The following is a 26,600-nucleotide window of genomic DNA, read 5'->3' on the forward strand; positions in this document are numbered from 1 at the left end:
CCCACTCTGTCTCGATGGACGGCTGTGCGGCATTCGTACGTGGGGTTACGAGTTCGCTGCGGTCTGTCGGGGCAGACATCGACAATGATCCTTTCGCAGGTTCACCTATAAAATCCTTCTTGGGAGTTCTCTTTTCTCTAAACGATAACGCTTGTTGGACTTCTCACGGTGACGCGGGTTCGTCGGCGCCCGTTCCCGAATCCTCGTTCGCAATATACGGCTGGACTACGGGTCCGTGAACCGCGGACAAGGTCGTCGTTCGCGATTTTTGGTCGGGATGTGCATCGCAGGAAATCCATTTTTACTGCCTACATATTCGCGAAAATCTGCGCCGAAGTTTTTTGGGACGCCCACTCTACCTCGATGGACGGCCTGACCAACATTCGTACGTCGGGTCACGAATTCGCTATTGTCTGCCGGGGCAGACATCGACAATGATCTTTCCACAGGTTCAATTATAGAATCCTTGTTACGAGTTCTCTTTTCTCTAAACGATTATTCTTACTGGACTTCTCGCGGTGACGCGGGTTCGTCGACGCCCGTGCGCGAATCCTCTTTCGCAATATACGGCTGGACGACGGGTCCGTGAACGGCGGAGAAGGTCGTCGTTCGCGATTTTTGGCCGCGACGTGCATCGCAGAAAATTCCTTTTTGATGACTACATATTCATGAATATCCGTGCAGGAGTTTTTCGGGACGTTTGTGCGGCATTCGTACGTGGGGTTACGAGTTCGCTGCGGTCTGCCGGGGCAGACATCGACAATGATCCTTTCGCAGGTTCAGTTATAAAATCCTTGTTGGGAGTTCTCTTTTCTCTAAACGATAACGCTTGTTGGACTTCTCGCGGTGACGCGGGTTCGTCGGCGCCCGTGCCCGAATCCTCGTTCGCAATATACGGCTGGACGACGGGTCCGTGAACCGCTGACAAGGTCTTCGTTCGCGATTTTTGGCCGCGACGTGCATCGCAGGATATCCATTTTTGCTGCCTACATACTCCCGAAAATCTGCGCAGGAGTTTTTTGGGGCGCCCACTCAGTCTCGATGGAAGGCCTGACCGGCATTCGTACGTCGGGTCACGAATTCGCTGTTGTCTGCCGGGGCAGACATCGACAATGATCCTTTCGCAGGTTAACCTATAGAATACTTGTTACGAGTTCTGTTTTCTCTAAACGATAATTCTTATTGGACTTCTCGCGATGACGTGGGTTTTTCGGCCCCCGTTCTCGAATCGTCGATCGCAATAACCGGCTGGACGACGAGTCCGTGAACGGTGGACAAGGTCGTCGTTCGCGATTTTTGGCTGTGACGTGCATCGCTGGAAATCCATTTGCTGCCTACATATTCGCGAAAATCCGCGCATGAGTTTTTTGGGGCGTCCACTCTGTCTCGATAGAAGGCCTGACCGGCATTTGTACATCGGGTCACGAATTCGTTGTTGTCTGCCGGGGCAGACATCGACAATGATCCTTTTGCAGGTTCAACTATAGAATCCTTCTTACGAGTTCTCTTTTCTCTAAACGTTAATTCTTATTGGACTTCTCGCAATGACGTGGGTTCGTCGGCGCCCGTGCGCGAATCCTCGTTCGCAATATACGGCTGGAGGACGGGTCCGTGAACGGCGGACAAGGTCGTCGTTAGCGATTTTTGGCCGCAACGTGCATCGCAGGAAATCCATTTTTGCTGCCTACATATTCGCGAAAATTCATGCAGGAGTTTTTCGGGACGCCCACTCTGTCTTGATGGACGGCTGTGCGGCGTTCGTACGTGGGGTCACGAGTTCGCTGCGGTCCGCCGTGGCAGACATCGACAATGATCCTTTCGCAGGTTCACCTATAAAATCCTTGTTGTGAGTTCTCTTTTCACTAAATGGTAACGTTTGTTGGACTTCACGCGATGACGCGGGTCCGTCGGCGTCCCTGCGCGAATCCTCGTTCGAAATATTCGGCTGGACGACGGGTCCGTGAACGGCGGAGAAGGTCGTAGTTTATGATTTTTGGCCGCGACGTGCATCGCAGGAAATCCCTTTTTGATTACTAAATATTCACGAAAATCCGTGCAGGAGTTTTTTGGGACACCCACTCTGTCTCGATGGACGGCTATGCGGCATTAGTACGTGGGGTCACGCGTTCGCTGCGGTCTGCCGGGGCAGACATCGACAATGATCCTTTCGCTGGTTCACCTATAAAATCCTTGTTGCGAGTTCTCCTTTCTCTAAACGATAACGCTTGTTGGATTTCACGCGATGACGCAGGTCCGTTGGCGTCCCTACGCGAATCCTCGTTCGAAATATACGGCTGGACGATGGGTCCGTGAACGGTGGAGAAGGTCGTCGTTCGCGATTTTTGGCCGCGACGTGCATCGCAGAAAATCCCTTTTTGATGACTACATATTCACGAAAATCCATGCAGGAGTTTTTCGGAACACCCACTCTGTCTCGATGGACGGCTGTGCGGCATTCGTACGTGGGGTAACGAGTTCGCTGCGGTCTGCCGGGGCAGACATCGACAATGATCCTTTCGCAGGTTCACCTATAAAATCCTTGTTGCGAGTTCTCTTTTCTCTAAATGATAACGTTTGTTGGACTTCACGCGATGACGCAGGTCCGCTGGCAACCATGCGCGAATCCTCGTTCACAATATACGGCTGGACAACGGGTCCGTGAACGGCGGAGAAGGTCGTCGTTCGTGATTTTTGGCCTCGACGTGCATCGCAGGAAATTCCTTTTTTATGACTAAATATTCACGAAAATTCGTGCAGGGGATTTTTGGGACGCCCACTCTGTCTCGATGGACGGCTGTGCGGCATTCGTACGTGGGGTCACGAGTTCGTTGCGGTCTGCCGTGGCGGACATCGACAATGATCCTTTCATAGGTTCACCTATAAAATCCTTGTTGCGAGTTCTCTTTTCTGTAAACGATAACGCTTGCTGGACTTCTCGCAATGACACGGGTCCGTCGGCGTCCCTGCGCGAATCCTCGTTCGCAATATACAGCTAGGCGACGGGTCCGTGAAAGGCGTAAAAGGTCGTCGTTCAAGATTTTTGGCCGTGACGTGCATCGTAGGAAATCCCTTTATGATGACTACATATTCCCGAAAATCCGTGCAGGAGTTTTTCGGAACGCCCACTCTGTCTCGATAGACGGCTGTGCGGCATTCGTACGTGGGGTCACGAGTTCGTTGCGGTCTGCCGGGGCAGACTTCGACAATGATCCTTTCGCAGGTTCACCTATAAAATTCTCGTTACGACTTCTCTTTTCTCTAAACGATAACGCTTGTTGAACTTCTCGCGATGACGCGGGTCCGTCAGCGTCGCTGCGCGAATCCTCGTTCGCAATATACGGCTGGACGACGGGTCCATGAACGGCGGAGAAGGTCGTCGTTCGCGATTTTTGGCCGCAACGTGCATTGCAGGAAATCCCTTTATGATGACTACATATTCACGAAAATCCGTTCATGAGTTTTTCGGGACGCCCACTCTGTCTCGATGGACAGCTGTTTGGCATTCGTACGTGGGGTCACGAGTTCGCTGCGGTCTGCCGGGGCAGACATCGACAATGATCCTTTCGCAGGTTGACCTATAAAATCCTTGTTGCGAGTTCTCCTTTCTCTAAACGATAACGCTTGTTGGATTTCACGCGATGACGCGGGTCCGTTGGCGTCCCTACGCGAATCCTCGTTCGAAATATACGGCTGGACGATGGGTCCGTGAACGGTGGAGAAGGTCGTCGTTCGCGATTTTTGGCCGCGACGTGCATCGCAGAAAATCCCTTTTTGATGACTACATATTCACGAAAATCCATGCAGGAGTTTTTCTGGACACCCACTCTGTCTCGATGGACGGCTGTGCGGCATTCGTACGTGGGGTAACGAGTTCGCTGCGGTCTGCCGGGGCAGACATCGACAATGATCCTTTCGCAGGTTCACCTATAAAATCCTTGTTGCGAGTTCTCTTTTCTCTAAATGATAACGTTTGTTGGACTTCACGCGATGACGCAGATCCGTTGGCAACCATGCGCGAATCCTCGTTCACAATATACGGCTGGACAACGGGTCCGTGAACGGCGGAGAAGGTCGTCGTTCGTGATTTTTGGCCTCGACGTGCATCGCAGGAAATTCCTTTTTGATGACTAAATATTCACGAAAATTCATGCAGGGGATTTTTGGGACGCCCACTCTGTCTCGATGGACGGCTGTGCGGCATTCGTACGTGGGGTCACGAGTTCGTTGCGGTCTGCCGTGGCGGACATCGACAATGTTCCTTTCATAGGTTCACCTATAAAATCCTTGTTGTGAGTTCTCTTTTCTGTAAACGATAACGCTTGCTGGACTTCTCGCGATGACACGGGTCCGTCGGCGTCCCTGCGCGAATCCTCGTTCGCAATATACGGCTAGGCGACGGGTCCGTGAACGGCGTAAAAGGTCGTCGTTCAAGATTTTTGGCCGTGACGTGCATCGTAGGAAATCCCTTTATGATGACTACATATTCCCGAAAATCCGTGCAGGAGTTTTTCGGAACGCCCACTCTGTCTCGATAGACGGCTGTGCGGCATTCGTACGTGGGGTCACGAGTTCGTTGCGGTCTGCCGGGGCAGACTTCGACAATGATCCTTTCGCAGGTTCACCTATAAAATTCTCGTTACGACTTCTCTTTTCTCTAAACGATAACGCTTGTTGAACTTCTCGCGATGACGCGGGTCCGTCAGCGTCGCTGCGCGAATCCTCGTTCGCAATATACGGCTGGACGACGGGTCCATGAACGGCGGAGAAGGTCGTCGTTCGCGATTTTTGGCCGCAACGTGCATTGCAGGAAATCCCTTTATGATGACTACATATTCACGAAAATCCGTTCATGAGTTTTTCGGGACGCCCACTCTGTCTCGATGGACAGCTGTGCGGCATTCGTACGTGGGGTCACGAGTTCGCTGCGGTCTGCCGGGGCAGACATCGACAATGATCCTTTCGCAGGTTGACCTATAGAATCCTTGTTACGAGTTCTCTTTTCTCGTAACGATAACGCTTGTTGGACTTCTCGCGATGACGCTGGTCCGTCGGCGGCCGTGCGCGAATCCTCGTTCGCAATATACGGCTGGAGGACGGGTCCGTGAACGGCGGAGAAGGTCGTCGTTCGCGATTTTTGGCCGCAACGTGGATCGCAGGAAATCCCTTTTTGATGACTACATATTCACGAAAATTCGTGCAGGAGTTTTTTGGGACGCCCACTCTTTCTCGATGGGCGGCTGTGCGGCATTCTTACGTGGGGTCACGAGTTCGCTTCGGTCTGCCGGGGCAGGCATTGGCAATGATCCCTTCGCAGATTACCTATAGAATCCTTGTTATGAGTTCTCTTTTCTCAAAACGATAACACTTGTTGGACTTCTCGCGATGACGCTGGTCCGTCGACGCCCGTGCGCGAATCCTCGTTCGCAATATACGGCTGGACGACGGGTCCGTGAACGGCGGAGAAGGTCGTCATTCGCGATTTTTGGCCGTGACGTGCATCACAGGAAATCCATTTTTTATGATTACATATTCACGAAAATCCGTGCAGGAGTTTTTTGGGACGCCCATTCTGTCTCGATGGACGGCTGTGCGGCATTCGTATGTAGGGTCACGAGTTCGCTGCTATGTGCATGGGCAGACATCGACAATGATCCTTTCGCTGGTTCACCTATAGAATCATTGTTACGTGTTCTTTTTTCTCGAAATGATAACTTTTGTTGGACTTCTCGCGATGACGCTGGTCCGTCGCGTCCGTGCGCGAATCCTCATTCGCAATATACGGCTGGACGACGGGTCCGTGAACGGCGGAGAAGGTCGTCGTTCGTAATTTTTTGCCGCGACGTGCATCGCAGGAAATCTTTTTTTGATAACTACATATTCACGAAAATTCGTACAGGAATTTTTTGGGACGCCCACTCTTTCTCGATGGACGGCTATGCGGCATTCGTACGTGGGGTCACGAGTTTGCTGTGGTCTGCCAGGGCAGACATCGACAATGATCCTTTCGCAGGTTCACTAATAAAATCCTTGTGACGACTTCTCTTTTCTTTAAACGATAACGCTTGTTAGACTTCTCGCGATGACGCGGGTCCGTCGGAGTCCCTGCGAGAATCCTCGTTTGCAATATACGACTGGACGACGGGTTCGTAAACGACGGAGAAGATCGTCGTTCGCGATTTTTTGCCGCAACGTGCATCTAAAATACCAGTGAATTGGAAGAATATTATCTATGAAATATAAATATATTTATGACGACTTCAAATAAAGAAAACACAAGAATATATATTTTGAAGGGACAAATATATTCTACTGAAAATTATTATTATTTTTTATTTTAAATATTATATTAAATAATTATTTTTAATCAAAATTTATTATTGATAAAATATCAAAATTAAGGATGTTAAACGGGGTGGGTTAGCCTCGGATGGAGCGAGTTCAGGTCTGAAAAATATGCTTAGGGGTTTTTAATTTTAAATTTTAAATTCAGCCGAGTTGGAGGCAGATTACAAGTTTTACTAAAAATCTGTTATGCACTTGGATTCAAACCCAGATATTTTAATGATTATTAGAATTAATATATATATTTATATAATATAAATTATATTACATATTTATTTAAAACAATTTAAATATAAAACAGAACTGTAATTTCTAAATCAATTTTGTCTTTGGCGTTTGTTTCTTCCTCGTCAATTCTTCTCACAATGTTGTCGCCTCACCTGCTGTCGATCTTCGTGAATGTGGACAACTGTCAATATTTAATTGTTATTGTAAAATTTTACCTTGTCTATCCAACCGTCATCACTGCGAACTATCACAAATATTTGATTGTTCTTGTTTTCATAATTAAAATTTTTAGGATTTAACACTTATATTTTTATTATTAAATTATTAAGATAATTATGTTTTATTTAACAAAATGAGTTTTCCGGATTGACCCTCGAGCGGGGCGGGGCGAGGCGACAAATATTTGATTGTTCTTATTTTTATAATTAAAATTTTTAGGATTTAATACTTACTTTTTTATTATTAAATTATTAAAATAATTATATTTTATTTTAAAAAATGAGTTTTTCAGATTGACTCCGGAGCGGGGGGCGGATCCTAGGACAATTTAGGTAAGTAGGTTTAATTTCTTATTCGACAATAAAAATCGAAGCTTGCTAACTGCTCTTTACTCACCTTCATTATGCATCAAAAACACAAAATCTTTACTCACCTTCATTATGCATAAAAAACACAAAATCTCATCAATGATTCGTCGATTAAACCACTCAATCGATCATCTCAAAATTGATTTGAACTCCATACCTTAAGATCTTCATCAAATTTGTAGCAGGCAAAGTCGAGAAGATAAATACCCCACGGACTCCATATGAAGTAAATTGAAAGAGCGAATGTATGACTTGCAAGAAAATATACTGCTCGAAAATCTGATTCAAAATCGTGATTGAACCTAAAAAAAATAGTCGTATTTGTCAGGCACGATTATGAATTGGACCAAGACTCGATTTTAAAAGTTAAATAAAATTTTAAAAAATAATTTTATAAATATATTAACAAATGAATTTATATTAAAAATAAAAGTATAGTATAATGAATTATTTGGAACATCAAAATTGATTGTTTTTTATTTCAACCGAATAATTATTGATTTCTTTATTAAATACTCTGTATTATTTTTTTATGGAGTATTACTTATAGGAGTTATCTTATCTATTATAAAAAAAAATATTTTAAACTAAAATACTATGTTTAATACTAGACAAACACATATAATATTTTAAACAAAAATTGTTATAATTAAATATTAGTGATAATTGGATTTAAATCTCTTTGCACTAAAATAACTTGTGATTCAGTCCCTATTATAAATTTATGACACTGCAACCCTTACTTTTACATGATAATTGGATTTAAATCCCTTTGCACTAAAATAACTTGTGATTCAGTCCCTATTATAAATTTATGACACTACAACCCTTACTTTTACATTTCAATTGCAAATTACTCCCCATTCTTTATTTTTTCCATTATTATCCTTGATTGTGTGAAAAGTCTTTTATATCCTCATCTCTTTTATTCACATATTTGTTATTTCTTCTGTGATTTGCTTCGCGCGAAATCCACTTCAACCCCAAAATCACTGGTTTTCTCGTAGCCACAACATCACTTCAATCATAAAACGTATTGAAAGGAATCTCGTTGGTTATCATAGCAATCTAATCTAGCCCAGGAAAAATATTTAAATGAACCCACCAATCCTGAAAACAACGCATTGTCGATCTCTTAAATGTCCAAGAGACGACAACAAGCTGCCGGAGACGAACAATCCAGCGTTGATGGAGCCTAAAATTGTCCGCCTGAAGATGCGCAGAGTACCGCGGTAAACCGTTGAGCTGGACAATCTTCGTCATCGGTTGTCTTCGATATCATCGAGTAAAATATATGCAATCGTAAATGAAGTATTTTTCTATTTATTTATTATTTTTGTTTCTTGGTTTCCTATTTCTCAAATTTATATTGTTTTTGTCTTTTGTTCTATTTGTTTTATTTCAGTTTCAATGCAATTATATTTAGTTTAGGTTTTTCGATACACTTCCGCTACTTATGTATTTTTATTTTTTTTTTGACAGGAGTGATTTATATTATGTATTTAATATGGAGTTTTGTTTTTTATTGTAAAGAAGAGGGGGAAAATTTTGATAGTTTAGCTGTTAGTCTCTTGAAATTTTTTTTTTAAAAAAGTAAAAGTTCTTATGGAATACATTAATATGTAGCTACAAAACTTATTTGATGAAATTCCTTAGTAGATTGTGTCATTGATTTGCGGCTTGTTCGATTTGTTTGATGCATATAGAATTTGATGCTTTTATATATGTCAATATAAGTTAGTCTTAAGTTAATTCGATTATGAATTGGATAGATTTATACATATGGCTATTAATATTTGGCATGAATAGCAAACAACTAGCACATGCGACTTGTTGCCCTATTAATTTTTTTATAACTGTCTAAGCTTAGAGTGGTCATCTTCATAATTTTTACATCGATTGAATTGGTTTAAAGTTCCCAAATTGATGATGTTAGAAGAAAATTAGGTAAGCTTTTGGTGAATTTGCATGAGAGATTTTAGTCATAGATAATTTTCCACTGGCATTAATTTGTTTCGAAAATTATTGAATTAAAATTTTGTTGCAACTGTGATTGTGATTGTTCATATTGATTTTCTTTATAAATTGTAACTATATAGCACTCCCACCTTTGTTGCAGGTAAGGACTTTTTGGACAATATTCGTGTGAAGTTGGATCTTATTTTCCCGGCATGCTTGGCAATATCTGATGGTATTGCATTACGTCGACTTGAGGGTTGTTGATATTCATCTGCCAAAGTTAGTGGTTGCCTTTCCATGAATTGTTTTCAACAATTCCAATGTTATTATGGTCTACTGTGCTTCTCTATGAAATATGTTTATATGTGTTGGAGTTCACGTTTGTTTTTGTGGTCATTTAACTATTATTTGTAACTATATTGATATATTAAGGTGGTTACTATCGAGCAAATAGAGGTTTATGAAATATTTATAAAGGAATGTATAATTATGACATACATATATAAAACTTAAATGGAAGTATATGAACAATGAACAAGAGTATATAGAATCATACAAGTTTTGACATATATAAATTTCATTGTTTTTTACATTATTATCGTAATTTTCAATCAATTCACGATATATAGTTTTTTAGCTACGTAGATGACCTTATATGCCAATAGATTGGATCTCAGATTGAAGAATGAATAACTCATGCCAATAGATTATCCACCCAAAGATGTGATGACAAAGGAAAGACAATCACTTGTTACATTTAAATTGTGTAGGTGCATCCATACATAAATAAATTAGCCGAGTCATGCCTCATGCAAGTATGCTCATGACCGAATATTTTTGTGTGTGCTATAATGTAAATTACTATGTAATATGTCCAAATATTTTTAATTTGTGGTAGCAATCATGTAATCTAACAATCAACATAATTCAACTTAGTCATTTATGACTTGTTTAACCATCTACAAATAGAGGTTGAAACTATGATTGTACATATATCATACAATTTAACTAACTTGTTTAGCCATATATACTAAATATGTTTTTTTTTTTACCTTTTCATACAATTCAGGGTGTCGCGAAAATACTATCATGATGAATTCATCACTGGTTACCTATAGTAAACGAATACTTCAAACCGAAAATGGTCAGTTTCCCAAGCACAGGTTATCAGGGTATATATACCCATTACTTAAGCATATGACACCAATATTATAGGTACGTAAGATTTGCGCCAAGGTATGTCGATATTTGATGCAGGTATGTAAGTATGTGCTCTATATATAAACACCAACATTCAAGGTATGAATGGTGGTTGTTTAGATATTATCCGTGTAGTAGCAGATATCCATAAATGTGGTTGATTTCATTCAATACTTTGACGGAGGGACCACGTCACAAACTAAAATTTAATAGTAGATTACAACTTGTTGTTTCAAGTAAATACTACATTTGTCTTGCGTTACTTCGTCAATGTGAATTTAGATTGCATCAACTATTTATTAATTTCATAGCAACACGAATATAGCTTAATAATGAAAAATATTTTAAACAAGTTCTTTATGACTTGGTTTACCATCCATAAGTAGAGGTTGAATATTTATTGTGTATATATGATAATATTCCCCATTTTTATTTTTGTAAATGTGTGGTGTTTGTCATTTCATACTTTCCTGGAAGTTGCAAGAATACTATCGTGTTGAATTAATCATCAATTACCGTTTACAAGTGAGTATATGATACTCAATATGATCGATTTTTTTAGTAGAGGTTACTAAGGTATAAGTACGTATTTTCAGAGTATTTGATATCATAATATAGGTACACAACAAATAAACAACGACATGTTGATAGTGTATGTAGTTACATAACTATGCGTACGGGGTATAAACACTGACAGTAGAGGTATATATAATTGTTTCTAAGGTATTATGTGTCGAGTACTAGGTATCTTTGAGTGTAATTGATTTCTCACAGAGGCAGTCAATTCTCTGGAAATGGAGGGTATAAAGGAACTCAATGAGGGCACACCCTTTTTTTCCTCTATTATACTTTGTTGAAAAGTTCAAGCATTACGTATATATTCAACAAATCATGCCACACTTTCCATGAGATTGCCGTCGAAATTGTAAGACTATTAATACTTATCTTTTAAGTCCATTATATCATCTAACTTAGCTTTAGGTATGGATAAAGTTAAATAATCATAAAATATTAATTTACCACCTCAAAGCAATGTGTGTCATTAAAATTTGGATTGTGGAACAATCATAAACGAACGCACGCTTCATGAGTACATTCACAATATGTATGAGCATATATATTTTATTTGGGGGTATTTTCATGCGTATTATGCCGGTATATATGTTTTTATTGGAAGTACATCATGAGCATTCAGTCATATTTAATCGAATTTATAAAAACTCCAAAAACAATTATAACTATTCACATGAGCATTAGGAAATAAAATAGGAGAACCACCGTAACCTACAGACAAATATGAACTACAATACTCAGTTTATTTCCTCCAATTCAATCCCAACAACCGAGACAGTTCCAAAAAAAGTAACTGGGATCATCAATTCCGCTTAAAAACGTTACATACAAATACAAATTATGAAATGAAGTCTTCAGATGGTGGGTCTTTTAAAATTCAGTCAACAATTTTACCGCAATAAGTTTTCACATCATTGTAGTACCTAAGCCCCTTTAAAGATGAACCGTCAGGTTTGCATGAGCGTAACATTAGACAAACATTTAGACCAAAGGATCGTAATATAGCGTATTACTTTGATGGCGTCATCTTATGAATTCAGGATCATCTCTCACCATGAGCCAGAGATGAGCTGCGTTCAGGTATATGTAAGGTCATCTACGTAGCTCAACAGAAATATAAGAATAACATAAACAAACACACATTTTATGATTATATTGACAAATACGTATGAGCGTATACATTTTAATTAGGGGTATTTTCATGAATATTATGACGGTATATATACTCTTATTGGGAGTATATCGTGAGCAACCCATTATACTTTCGGCGAATTTATAAAAACTCCATGCATAACTCTAACTATTTGCAGAATTATTAAGAAATAACATTGGAGAACTACCATAACCTATAGACAGAAATAAACAACATATACTCTATTTACTTCCTCCAATTTAATCCCAAATACCTAGACAATTTCGAATAAAGTTACTAAGATCATCAATTCCACATATAAAATTTAAATATTGCATTATTATTTACTCTAAAATTTGCCAAAGTATAAAATCCAACTTTAATAATATAGGCATACATTACCAAAATGGAAATGAACACACAACTATGAACAAACATACATATTGCAATATTCTATTGAATCACGAAAATATTCTACTATTCGATTCGATATTCGATTTGTTTCGAATGTTAAAATGATATATGTATTCGATTCTAAATAATTTTTAAATTACTCAATTTGATCCGAGTATTCAATTTGATTTCAATATTAGATATTTAATTTAAGATGTGATTCATTTTTGTCTTATCCGATTCGATTCAAAGCTATTCGATTTAGATTTTTAAATTAAAAATATAACAATAATATTAAGACAACTTAATAATAAAATACAAAATTTTATATTGACACATAAAAGATTTTCGTACTTTAACATAAATATAAATATCATGATATAATTTTAATTATATTATTTATTTATTTATATAAAATTTTTAAATTATTATACTTAATAAATTTAGTTTTTATTTATTTTGAGAAATACATATATGTATGCTACATTTTATACTATGTATGTATTTTTTTTTTATTGTTGAATTGAATATTTACGAATACGGAATCGAATATTAAAATTTTTATCTGTATTCCATTCATATTTGAATCGAATAAAATATATCTATTCAAATTCGAATCATAAATTTGAATCAAATATCAAATCGAACAAAATTATTTGATTTATTTACAATTTTAGCATGAAAAAGAGGTATAATTTTCCGTCTTAATCCACAATAAAATGTGATTGTAATTGTAATTTTTGTTTTTTGTCTTTATTTTAATTATTTTAAAATACATAAACAAAAGTATACATAAGGTAAACAGAAGTATACCGGTGGAACAACTTAGGTAGAGCGAAATGTAGCATATGTAGAGTGGAATATATTATAAGTATATAAAATAATTTTGAGAGTATTTGAATATATTTTAAAGGTACATCAAATATATACCTTTAAAATAAAAAATAGATACTGAAATTAAACCAATATTGAAAAGGAGGGAGTGCAGGTCAATTTTTTAGTAATAGGGACTGAATTTAAATCCAACAGCACTGACAGGGACTGAAAATCAACTCTCCCTTAATTTTTTCAACCTCGTACAATCATGATATAAAAGTTTTTAACGTCGCTTGATTTTACCCGTCATTCATCTCTCTATCATAATTTATAGGTTGTTTTCTCAAAAAGTAACAATAATTCTTACATCATTATATTCGGTAAAATATTATACTCTCTCCGTCCAAACTAAAAGTATACATTTATTTTTTTGGCGCGGAGATTAAAGTGTGTAGGTAAAAGTACTAAAATGACATTTTTGCCCTTACTTTTTTTTTTATAAAAGTAATGATGTGATATAAAGTAGTGGTATTTGTGAAAAAAAATGTGGTATTTAATGGAATGATTACTTTGTAATTGGACGTCCCAAAATAGAAATATGTATATTTTCTAGCTGGACGGAGGAAGTATTGATTAAATTAAAAAAAAACGAAAGATAATATATATTTTTTTATGACATGAAAATCTGTAACTGTTATTTTTCGAATGTACTGTAAATAAATTAGATTCGACAAAATAAATCACATTAGGTGAACTATGTGTGACAAGTAAAATTCGAAAGAATAATATTTGAATTTATAACCTCATGATCACGATTTCACTCCAAATTATTCGATCATCCGTTACAAAACAATTTTAATATAGAGACAGAAGATAAAAAAAGCCCACGAAAATAAGAGACATTCGGTTTGATGGCAGAGACAGAAACATCAGTGTAAACAAAAGAGATCGTACTTTCAATCACGTTGGAGAGCTCACATATATCCTCTTTATCTAAATGAAGGGTGTGTGCATAAAAAATATTGGACTTATCTAAATTTAGTCTAAGGTTCGAATGATTCCTGTAATTATCAATGCGTCTCATCTACCGTATCGAAAATATCCGTCGATACTGATATCGTATCGAATTTTTCGATACGACTAAAATACGTACTGGTATCGTACCGAAATTTTCAATATACCGAAATTTTCGGTACGATACCGATATACCGTTTATACCAAAAATTTTCAATTTCGATACGATACCGATATATATAGCTTATACCTAAATTTTTTATTTAGGTAAATACCGGTTTATACCGAAAATTTAATTTTAAATTTCAAAATAATTTAAAAAAGATTAATAAATATCATTATTCTCCATCATAAAAATATTATGAAAAAATCAATAAATTTTCAATAGTTTACATATTTTTTTTGTTATGATTTTAAAAAATATTAATAATTATTACTTATATTAATAATTAAATTATTTAAAATAATATCGGAACGATATCATACCGAAATATCGAACTTTCCGAAAATTCATATCGATACCGTACCGAAAACTTCGGTACGATATCAATACCGTACCGAAATTTTCAATATTTTCGATGCGATACGATATGATAAATCGATATTTTGATATGTTCGGTAAATTTATCCATCCCTAGTCTAATCATATTCCCCACTAAATGGCGATCAACCCAAGAGAAAAAATGGCATCGTTAGGCAAAACCAAAGTGGGTAATTTCTAAACGCTTTATATCCGGGCCGATTTTTCAACTCCTCATCCTTACATATAATGTTAAGCATACTAGTAAAATTTTTCATACTAATAATAAAGATGTATGATGATAGGAGATCGCCCTACCTTAACTCTTTTCTCATCTCTAAAAAAATTCATAATAACATTAATATCCTAAGGGTGTGTTTGTTTGGGGTTTGGATTTTGAATAGTAAAAATTTTGAATTTGAATAGTTGTATGATGTGATATAAATAGATATTGATGTAATGTTTTGAATATAAAATTGATTTTTAGTATAATATAAAAAATAAAAAATAGATGTTTGATTTGATGTTTTTGGGGAAAAATTTTTGGATGAATAGTAGGATTTTGATAAAATCCTACAACCGAACACACCCTAAGAATAGGAGAAGGTCGTAAACACAAGTCATAATAAGGTCAATCAATCTATAACGAAATTTAAACTCATGAAATACATCTTTCAAGAAATCCCGAATAATAAAGTAAAAAATGTTCTTGATATTTAGCTCAGAACTAATTTTGTATATCATATTTCTACATACATTTAGCCAAAAGTCACATAGGAAATGAAGTGAGACTTTTTGGGATAAACACAAGAATGATGTGGCTACTAATCTTCCTCAAAAGTTTACTATGCTAAAAAAAGGTTCGAAATTATATCAATCATATCATCACCAACAATATCCGAAGCACGGGAAAAGAAACCGGCTAGGAAACCATATGTCCTTGAGGATTTATCAATCTCAATATGCCTAACCACTAGAAGAAAAATAAAAAAAAAAAAAAAAAACTCTTATCGAGTAACATAGCAAGACATGTCATGACAAAAATAATCAAGAACAAAAAAGTTCGAGCGAAAAATCTTCACAATGGATGAAACAATCTCCTAAGGACAATTCAATAACGATAAGTAAAAGTTCAAAATAATCAAAATAACCTCGTCTGTAGAATGAGTGGACGAGCCATCATTGCCAATCAAACAAAGGTGAAGTTTCTCTTAGCATTTAGAGTTGGAACAATTTAATCTATCTATCGCTATGAATTAAGAATCTAATCTTCCTCTATTGTTGTTGGAAAGCTAAGATTGCATTTTGAAGTCTAAAGGCTTCATTTCTAAGTTAGAGCTAAATTTGTATATTATAGCGGAGATACATTTGGATTCTATCACGGACATCTTCGTTTGTTCTCAAGGAATGTAAGATGATCAAATTGATTGTGGACACTTCAGATGGAAGTGGCAAAATTTTCGACTATACTAAATTTGTTGATATTTTATTCCTTAACAAAAGAGGTTAAAATATAAATAAGAAGAATATAAGTCAAGTCGAATAATTGTAACTTCTAAAAAGACACATAAACAGATAATAGAAATATCGAATGAAGTAATAACTACAGTTTTGAAAATAGTAAAGATGACGGCAGCGACAGTTGAAAGGATTAATACGGTACTAAATTCTTGATCATGAGGCATCGATAGGGTGGACCATTGTATCGTCGTCGTAGAATTCATTGATCTTGTAATTTAGATTAAAAAATGATTAACTAAAATACAAAGGGCATATTTCTTCGAAGCAAGTTTGAGGCGCAGCAAAATATTCTAAACTGGGATGTGCCTTGGTTGGCAAACAAATTGGATGGGCTTGCATGTGTTTATTTGTTTTTCTTTTTTTTTTTTTTCTAATTTATTTATTTATTTATTAAAATTATAAATTTAAATTAAAAATTTTATAATAATTATAGTTTAATAAAATATATACAATATATATCATTTTATAGAAATAAATTTTTTTATAATATAAATAAATAAAAATTTAAAAATATATATAGATATAATATAAATTTATAATCAAATTATACAAATTAATACATATTTATATTATTATATTTATTACTTGTCAAATCAATATATATAAAAAAACCCCAAATTCAAACCAAACTTATACATAAAAAAAAAACATTAAAATTCAAATAAAAATTAAACTCAAATTCAATTTTTTTTCAAACGGCATCCGATATATATATATATATATGAAATCTAAACCTAAATATGATATTTCTTCAAAAAACTACTTTTAATTGAACAACCGGCATTTAATTCTCAATTAAAAAGATATTTAATTTATGATTTATATATATATATATTTTCTGGTGGGACCCAACGATGTGGTCAAAACATCATGTTTCGGACACGTACGCCCAAATAACCAAAGCGAGTTGGAAAGAACAGAATCCCCTACGTCTACACCAGCTGCACCTCATTTTTGTTATACGCTTCAAATCATTGTACCTTGAGTCGAAGACTGAAGTCAACCAATGTTGGACAAAGGTACAAGTTTGTGCACAGTATACGTGGTTTAGATAATCAATTCCCAGGTAAGAAAAAGGAGGGAAACATGTGAAAAACAGATCTTTTGGAGAACTTCTGGTACCTTCTCAAACAGCCCCGAAATTTAAGGCGGCCCCGCCCGACCCGATTTAGCTCGCGGAGCCCCGACAACCTACCTATCCTGAATTGACACGTTCCTAGTTTATCTATTTTCTGTATTTCTAAATATCGCCCTCACATTCTCTCCGCGGAGAACCTTCTAGAAAGACAACGCCTCTCCACCGCCATCACTCTGCACCTAACGTTCGCGTCCTCCTCGGTTGATCGTCTCGTTGATTGATCTGACAAACTGGTGGACATCAGAGGGGTTGGATCGGCAGGAGTCGAAGATTTTTCGTCGAGGTAAATTGACAATGATAAAGATTTTTTTTCGTAGATTTGCTTCACGAGATTATGATTGTTGTTGTGTAAACTGCAGTTGTTGTTTTTGCACATCGCTGCATCTCAAATGCCTGTATAATGTTAAAGGTTATTTGAGAATTTTTTTGGAGCGCCATTGTTAGAATACAGGCACCAGGCTTTGTCGTGTTTCTTAGATTGTACGCACGTTTGTGTGGGTTTTTGCCTGATTTAATTACTTGTTCTTTATTGGCTTTTTGTCGGTTTAATGCGATTGTATTATCGAGAGTGTTGATCGTGTCGAGAATGGTTTTGAGATATTGTTCTGATCTTGTGATTTGCAGTACCGCATTCGAGTTTTAGTTTTACCTCATTAATTAGGGTTGGAAGCAGCGGCATATTTGTTTTTATGTGATATGAGCGGTGAAGGCACGGCGGCCAGCGGCGGCGGGAGTAGCGGAGGAGGTGAATCACAGAGGTCAATTCCGACGCCGTTTTTGACGAAAACTTATCAGCTAGTGGACGATCCTTCCGTCGATGATTTAATCTCGTGGAATGAAGATGGAACGACGTTCATCGTCTGGCGACCAGCCGAATTTGCCCGAGATTTGTTACCTAAATATTTCAAGCACAACAATTTTTCCAGTTTTGTACGCCAGCTTAATACTTATGTAAGTTTTCTTTTTCTTTTTTGGAAAACCGCTTGGCGTGTTCTTCAGAAACAAGGATTTTAACGTGAAGGATGTAAATTTCTTGCTTACTGTACTTTTGCAGGGATTTCGAAAAATAGTTCCAGATAGGTGGGAATTCGCGAACGATTACTTCAGAAGAGGCGCAAAGTCGTTACTCAGAGACATCCAACGGCGGAAAATCCATAGTACCACCGTGACATCGTCGCCTGCCGCCGCCGTAGTGACGGTAGCTGTGCCACCGGCGTCTGCCGCACAAATATCTCCAACAAATTCCGGCGAGGAACAAGTCCTATCATCGAACTCATCCCAGGCAGGCACTGCAGCAACCACCACTCAACCATCGCTGCGGCCTTGCGCATCAAATTCAGAATTATTAGAAGAGAACGACAGGCTAAGAAGAGAGAACTCGCAGATGAGCCAGGAACTGTTCCAGCTGAGGAATCTGTGCAAAAACATATGCAATGTTCTGTCTAGCTATGCTGCAAATCGAGGCGAAACGAAGCTGACGGATGGGATCGGGATAGCATTCATGCCGGAGACCCCTACCACGGCGGACGGCGGCGGAAAGTCTGTTGAGGAAGAGCAGACATGCCCTAGAATATTCGGCGTATCGATCGGCGGCAAGCGCTTGAAGAGGGGCGATGACCGGCTGCCGCCGGGGGGTCTGGAGATCAAATCAGAGCCGTTGGATCTTGTGTGCCGTAAGAATCATGACCCTCCAACTGCATGATGTGATAATTTATTAATTTTGAAGGGGTATAATAGGAATAGGATGGATATATGAGGAATGTATTTATTTAATATGTCCAGTAGAGTTGTTTTTGTGGGGTCAATCAATTAAGCGACGCGTTCAATGTATTTTGTTTGTCACTAATTATCTGCACTATTAATTATATAATACGCGATTAAAAAAGCAAATTAAAAAAAATAAAACTGTGTTCTAAATTAAAGAAATCGAACTTTATATAATTATATATATTTGTTTAGCTGGTATAGAATGGGAACCAAATTGTTTTTGATGTGGGCCTTGTTGTGGATATAAACATACTAGTTTATAATCATTGTATTGTATATTTGTATTGATGTAATTTGACATTTTGTATGTATTGATCAGTATTTCATGAACATTACTTGTATACATATTCGTAACATATTAATGCCAACACACAAAGAAGTTACATTCAAAAGATGGCAGTATTGTTTCCAAGCGTTGTTACAAGTTGATAATTCAATAAAGAATAAATAATATTACAAATATAAATTTATTTTTTTAATATAATATTAAAAGGATATTTGATGTAATGATCTTTGTTTTTATGGAAAAAATCGAAGTAAAATATCAACTTCAATCGCATTTAATAGCCAAAACATAAAAAGTAGTAACATCTATCATGTGATAAATATGAATTTGATACATATTTAACGTGCTATAAATATAGATTTGATTGCATTTAAAATCCTCGAATAAACATATTCTTATTTTTTAATAGAAAATTAATTTAATACAAGATAAAGTAAATATTTAATATGATAATCCCCTATCCACTAAATTTATGTGTGTTTTTATTTTTTAATTATCCACGAAATATGTATTTTTTATTTATTAAAATTTATTTATATACTATTTAATTTATAATCTTTAATATTATAGAACTTCCTCCGTCCCGGAACTAAATATCCATTTGGTTTTTGCACGTAGTTTTAGAAATATTAGTATTTTATTATGATATAGTAGGAATAAAGTAGAAATGACTAAAATAACCTTATTATTATGTGTTTGATATAAAGGTAATGACATTGTGTAATATATTGTAAGTTGTAAGGGTATTTGTAATGTTAGGTAAATAGTACAGTTGCTTAAAAAAAATGGATACTTTGTTATGAACGTGCTAAAATGGAAAAATGAATACTTTGTTATGGGAGGGAGGGAGTATTTATTTACATGTGTTATAATGATTTACACATTCCATTCATCAATTTTCATTTACCTTATTAATTTATTCACACGCAATTAATATAATACGAGTATTATCTTAATCAAAATTCATGTTAAAAAAAAAAATATTGTGGACGTTTTTTGTTTTTGCTGAATATGAAAAAATAAAAATAAAAATTGATGAATGATCACTAATTAGAACTCCAAATCAATTACACGTCTAAACAAGTCTCAGTTGGGCTTAAAGCTTTTTATAGGCTCCATAGGAAGTGTGGGCTCAAAAGCCCATTATAAAGAAACCCAATAAACTTCATCAAGTGATATATTGTCTGCTTCAGGATTAGGGTTTGCGTTGCGAGTTTCTGTGGAGAACGGAGCGCAGCGAGCACAGCTACAAGGTCGACAACCATGGTTCTCAAGTAACGTCCTTATCCCGATTCCCTTTGTGTTTGCGCGTGTAGGCTTGCTTGACACCGATTTGATGTTTTTTAGATCTTTTTAGTTCGGTTAGATGTGCCATCGTAGATTTGCGGATCAATTTAGCGTTCGGTTGATGTTTATTTGGGTGATTGTGCTTCGATTTCCATATTCTTGCAGTTATATTTCATTCATATTTAAATAAAGGTATCTTCGGCTGAAACTTTGGTGGTGGCTGTTGCCGGGTTATCCATTCTAAATATTGCAGCACAATACTGTGCTTAAGGTCATCTGATATTTAAATGCTGTTTATGGAGTGTCTGGTTTCTATTTTGTGAAAGGTGTACCTGATCCTGGTAGGGGTTCCCGGACCTCACGAGGCATCCATCATGCTCTGTTGCTATATAGCTCGACTTTAATTGTCTAACAAAACTTATGAATTCTTAATTGTATCCATCCTGAAAGCTGCTAGGTTCTGCCTGATTTAGCAGTAGGATGGGGAATGAATTTTTGTTGGGGGATTGCATTGTGATGACATAAGAGTTCTTTTTTATGGCTTTGGAATTTTGTACTTGATTGAATACTTTTATTTTTATTTGCACATACTTATTAAGTACTGTTACTGGTTATCAGGACGGAGCTCTGTCGTTTCAGTGGTGCGAAGATATACCCCGGAAGAGGCATCAGGTTTATCCGATCCGACTCTCAGGTGCGTCAATGTTGTTGCAACGCAGTTGAGATGTGTCTTTGCCACACTATTGTTTGAATAATTGGTTTTTGACCTTTCAATTGCGTTAGCCCCTTCTATATAATACATATGTTTCCCATGCTTAGGTTTTCCTCTTTGCTAACTCAAAATGCAAGAGGTATTTCCACAATCGCCTGAGGCCTGCGAAGCTCACATGGACAGCTGTGTACCGTAAACAGCATAAGAAGGTAAAAATTGATTTATATTCCTTGTGATGATGCTATTCACCCCCCATTCAGTGAATGCATCTGGATTTGTGTATTCTGTTCAAGTATTCAATCAAACATCTGTTCAAATGATACAATAGGATATTGCTGCTGAGGCTGTTAAAAAGAGGCGCAGAACTACCAAGAAACCTTATTCGAGGTCCATTGTTGGTGCCACATTGGAAGTTATTCAGAAGAAGAGATCTGAGAAGCCAGAGACTCGTGATGCTGCCCGCGAAGCTGCTCTGCGGTATGTTTGGTGTTTAATTGTTAAAAGATCAATACCAAAAACACTTAATTGCATCTTGTGCCTGCCAAAATGTTACAGCTCTTTATAAAATTATATCTTTTGATCTTCAGTGAAATCAAGGAGAGAATCAAGAAAACAAAGGATGAGAAGAAAGCTAAGAAAGCCGAGGTGTTGTCCAAGCAGAAAGTTACCAAGAGCAGTGCACCCAAAGGTGCAATGCCCAAGGGCCCTAAGCTCGGCGGTGGAGGCGGAAAGCGGTGATTTCCTTGCCTGTTGAATCTGTTAGTCTACTTTAAATTTGAACCCTATATGAATAGATGTTTATCTATTCCTTTTATTTTTGGTCTGAATCGATTGTTGACATGATAACGTTTTTGTTTCACTTCCATGCTTTATCCTATGAGACTGTTTCTGTAAGAAATCGGTTTTTCATTAGAAATACCAGTTATATAACAACCTTATCTGGCTTGCTTTTGATATATATACATCAGTTTGAATAATTGATTCTAACAAGTATAGGTAGGTTAAATATTTGCCAATTTGAAGCTAATGAGTAATATATGTTTGACATCTAAATAAACTTTAATTTACCCTCCCAAGGTAGCACAAAGACACTGTTCTGAGTCGAAAAGGTAATAATAGTTACAGTTAGTGACTAAAAATTATGAGCTCAATGCGAACTGCTCTTCACTGATTCCGGTAATGTCACCTCTGGCAAGAATGCCTAGCCTTTCCAGGCGGCCAGATCCCGGATAAGCTTTGTTGGTGAAGTTTGTGTGCAAAGATGAACCTCGCTGGGTGGACCTTGGATCACCAAGTGTGTGGACAGAGTACTTCTTTGTAGAGCTCGAGCTTGATCTCTCGAATTGGGGTCTGAGTTTTGGGGCACTAAGGGACCTGACCTTTGCTTTTGATGATTCAGTGTAAGCCATGTAGTTTGGATGATCAGAATAACCGCTGAGACAGCTCCTCGAGCAGTCACTGCTGGTGGGCGTAAACATCCCCCTCTTAGAGCTTCCCATGGATGATGCTGAATAGAATGTTGGACTGTTGGCGGCAGTGCAGTAGGTGCTTCCATTGTCATCTTTTGTGAAACTCAGAGGGTGGATCAAAGATTCAGCTTTGCTGTATGGGCTAAGTGTTGAATGGCTGGCGGTTGAGCTCTTTGGGGTTGAAAAGCTTCGACAATGTTGGTGGGAGCCTTGGTTGATGTGAGGAGAGTAAATAGGGGTCCTCCATTTGGGAGCAGCTTCTGGTTTCCCGGTATCGATCTCAAGAATCTTATCAGTTTGATAGTCATAACCTGTAGGTCTTGTATAAGCTCCGTGTTCCCATTTTTCGCTTATTCTGCTGCTGTCCTTGCCTGCGTGACTTACATGTGATTTTTCTCGATCATTCTCAACACTTCTGCTTGATTTCGAACTACTTCTCTGCATAGCACGTGGAGTCACCCCATTAGCCATATGGTTCACAGGTTAAACAATTCCCTACCACAGTTCAGATAAGTAGGAGACGAACCTTTAGCAAAGCCAATTGTTCTGGCTTCAAACTTCTAGATCGGATAGAATGCTCGAATTTCTCTGGAGTTGCTGGCCCCTGCAGTTTTGCGGTCAAATTATTAGGTATGTATCAGCTGTATCTAGTGCAAGTTAAGAGAATCATGATTGGTCTTACTGGATAAGTGAAGTGAGATGACTTGATGCTTGAATGTGGTGATTCGGGAACATGAACTCGCCCGCCTCGGGCTCTCCCTTGGGCTCTTACGAGTGCCTGCAGCCGGCGCAAAATGTACGCAGTTTGCTTCCTCACAAGATGTCCTCTCACTAGTGCTTGCAGCCTAACCAATGCTTTCAGTGCCCTCAAAGCTCTTCTTGACTGCACATTGATGATTAACAGAATAACACCAAACAATCAGTCTAGCAGGCTTCCACATTTGGTAATTAATTCGAATAAGAATGACAATGGATCGAATAACAAGATTTGAGACCCAAATCGACTAATTTTGAATAACAGATTTAATCCTTCGGCTCTAATCCTATCAAGACTTGTGGACACAAAGGTTTAAGAAAAGCTAGAAAAAGAGCATCAGAGAAATTAAACTTATTTTTAGGTCGATTCAATACTTGAACAATTAGATTCGATCACAATTAAATGAATAGGGTGAGATCTGTACTTGTACTACAATTGACCTCCCTAAATTCAAGACAGCTAAAGCAATCATGAAGGCTCATGGGACATGGTAGATGTCAAGATGACCACCAAATGAGGGCACAATAGAGCCATATGCCCAGAAATGGGGACAAAGACAGCCATGAAATTTTTTTGAAACTTTGTTGGCGCCTCAAAGGCATTAAAAAGTGCTCCCATGGCAAAAGTCTGCCATTATAGAAGACAGAGACGTCTCATCAGCCCAGTACTACAAAAGTGAAGAAAAAGTAACCCCAATAAACCATTTTCATCTAAAGCCACGAATAAAAAAGCTACCCAACTCAATCCAACTGCTATCCAAAAATGTAGATAAAAAAAATCTTCAAGATTACACCATTAGGCCTGTCCTTGTCTGCTTTCAGTAGAGCATGTAACCCCCCATTTCCAGAAGCCCATCATGGCCTAGAAACCCCCCATTTCTATCTAAGGTAGAACGAACACAGTCCAAACCGAGCTATTACTGTAAGATACCAAAGCCATGAATCCTCTCAAAGCAACAAGAAATTAGACTAACAGCAAATGGTGTAATGCCAAAGTGAAATGGCAGTAGCAGAGTGTAGAACTTTGACATTACACGTATAAAGGCTGTCTACATACTGAAAACAACCCTACCCCCATTGTAGACAAAGCCCATTAAGTCTCTATGTTCCCATCATTCAACATCATCGACAATTTGGAGTCCAATCTCAAGAAAATAACGTTAGCATTTCATAAACAATTCGCATGTTACTATGTTAGAACCTAACCATCACTAAATGACAATTACTATGTTCAGATATTTGCTTTCGAAATAACCTCTGAGCCCACCCCTTTTGTCATACCTAGAAAATAGCCTTATTTGAGGACCACCTACGGCTACGCGGAGGAATTAATATATGCATAAATACATTAAAAGCATAGATACTTTAATATGAGCAGTGCACAGAATACGTCACGAATAAAAGCACAGCAAAGTAATCGTCTCTGCAGAGTAGCACCAAACAGATACACCTGCATTTATTGGAAGAACCATAAGCACTCACACGGAGGGGAAATTGGGGAGAAACTGTGGGGAAGCTTGAAGGGCAATTAAGGAAGAAATATAACGCGTTATGGCCAGCTGTGGGGGTTTGAGGTAGTGTTTGGGAGATCGGAAGCTTGGATTAACCATGAAACAGGAAATTATGTGATAATTGATTATTTCGGAAGAGGTATGCGAGAATTTCAGTGATTGTAGCGATTAACGTGATTTTCAGCGCCACGGAGATTTGATTGGACGAAGGATAAACATGGATGATGTTAAGGCAACTGAATTCAAATAAAAAATTGTGAAAGTTGTTACGCAGTTTCAAACTGACCAGATACGCACGAAAATGTGACTGAATCGTAACCGCCGCCTGCTCCTCGCGGCTGCGGTAACGCGCCACCGCTTCTCCGTCGCCGTCGACGGAAATGTTCCTCCCGCTGCTCGTGAGCCTGACGACGGCCGCGGCAGCCTGAGCCGCGGCGACTGCAGCCTCCGCTGCAGCAGCGGTAGCTGTAGCCACAGCTACGGCGTGCTTGCTAGACTCATCACCATACTCCGGCGGAAGATCCTTCCCCTTCCTCGACGGAACAAAACTCCACTTCTTCCTGAACGCCTGCTTCCGGCTCAAATCGTCGGTTGCCTTCATCCCGAGCAGGCTCCGGAACCATCTGGAAGCCTTCCCCATTGCCGATTACAGAAGAATCAATCGAGATTGAGATTCAGAGCAAATGAGGTTTGCTTTCTGGCACCAAATTCGGAATAAGCTCTGCATTCATTTCATTCTTTTCCATAGCACCATCTCTCACCTCTTTTCTTGTCGCCATTTATAGCTCCTGTTACTGCTGCACTTCTTCCTATTTATTTATTCTAAATAATTGAAAAATGCGACTTTGCTATATTTTTCCCGGATTTATTACAAACCTCTCATTTTCAAACACGATTTTGTGATCTTTTCTTAATAATAAAAAAAAAGTTTCACATTTCCATCCTTATTTATGACAAAACATTACATTCCAACATTTAATCAAATGCGGGCACAATTTCTGTATATCTAAAGAATGTCTTTGCAGTTCCAAAAACTTGACCAAATCAAATTTTCAATACATGCAATTTTTCTTACCCTTTTTTTCTACACTTTGTACATATTTCTGTACTAATTTATTTGTGCTGTTTGGATGATTTGAACACGACAATAAAACAAATAAATGCAAATTATGCACCACTTGCTGACAACCAAACCGATTTTAATTCAATTCAATTCAATTCAATTAATGCTAAATAAATTACTTATGTCATCCTAACAAGAAATTTACCAAATTAATTATATATATATATATATCTATTGTAAAACCAAGCCCTCATTAAATCTTGCCAGTTGTTGATCGCATGTGCCAATTATTTCTTCATATGAATTGAAAGGGTTTATAATTTCCG

At 37.6% G+C, this 26,600-nt stretch overlaps 3 protein-coding genes across 4 annotated transcripts; 2 read left to right on the plus strand and 1 right to left on the minus strand.

Annotated features, from left to right (window-relative positions):
• Positions 1–17,514: 17,514 nt before the first annotated feature.
• On the plus strand, positions 17,515–19,425 carry LOC127240733 (heat stress transcription factor B-2b-like). 2 transcript variants are annotated; one of them, XM_051259558.1, is made up of 3 exons: positions 17,515–17,706; positions 17,783–18,374; positions 18,478–19,425. In XM_051259558.1, the coding sequence occupies exons 2-3, from the start codon at positions 18,120–18,122 to the stop codon at positions 19,123–19,125; spliced, it is 903 nt and encodes a 300-aa protein (XP_051115515.1). In that variant the 5' UTR covers positions 17,515–17,706; positions 17,783–18,119; the 3' UTR covers positions 19,126–19,425. The 2 variants fall into 2 exon arrangements, with proteins under 2 accessions (XP_051115515.1, XP_051115514.1); XM_051259557.1 differs by having other exon boundaries at positions 17,517–17,706; positions 18,048–18,374; positions 18,478–19,424.
• Positions 19,426–20,626: 1,201 nt separating this feature from the next.
• Positions 20,627–22,413, plus strand: LOC127240466 (60S ribosomal protein L24). Its single transcript, XM_051259169.1, has 5 exons — positions 20,627–20,750; positions 21,382–21,457; positions 21,583–21,684; positions 21,804–21,952; positions 22,063–22,413. Exons 1-5 carry the CDS (start codon positions 20,740–20,742, stop codon positions 22,211–22,213), a joined length of 489 nt encoding a protein of 162 aa, XP_051115126.1. The 5' UTR covers positions 20,627–20,739; the 3' UTR covers positions 22,214–22,413.
• Positions 22,226–26,002, minus strand: LOC127240465 (protein IQ-DOMAIN 22-like). Its single transcript, XM_051259168.1, has 4 exons — positions 25,498–26,002; positions 23,627–23,827; positions 23,471–23,548; positions 22,226–23,382 (listed from the first exon to the last, which is right to left on the minus strand). The coding sequence occupies exons 1-4, from the start codon at positions 25,849–25,851 to the stop codon at positions 22,615–22,617; spliced, it is 1,401 nt and encodes a 466-aa protein (XP_051115125.1). The 5' UTR covers positions 25,852–26,002; the 3' UTR covers positions 22,226–22,614.
• Positions 26,003–26,600: the final 598 nt, after the last annotated feature.

Source organism: Andrographis paniculata, unplaced genomic scaffold (assembly GCF_009805555.1).
Source record: "Andrographis paniculata isolate CXL003 unplaced genomic scaffold, ASM980555v1 Contig79END, whole genome shotgun sequence".
Classification (NCBI taxonomy): Eukaryota; Viridiplantae; Streptophyta; class Magnoliopsida; order Lamiales; family Acanthaceae; genus Andrographis; species Andrographis paniculata.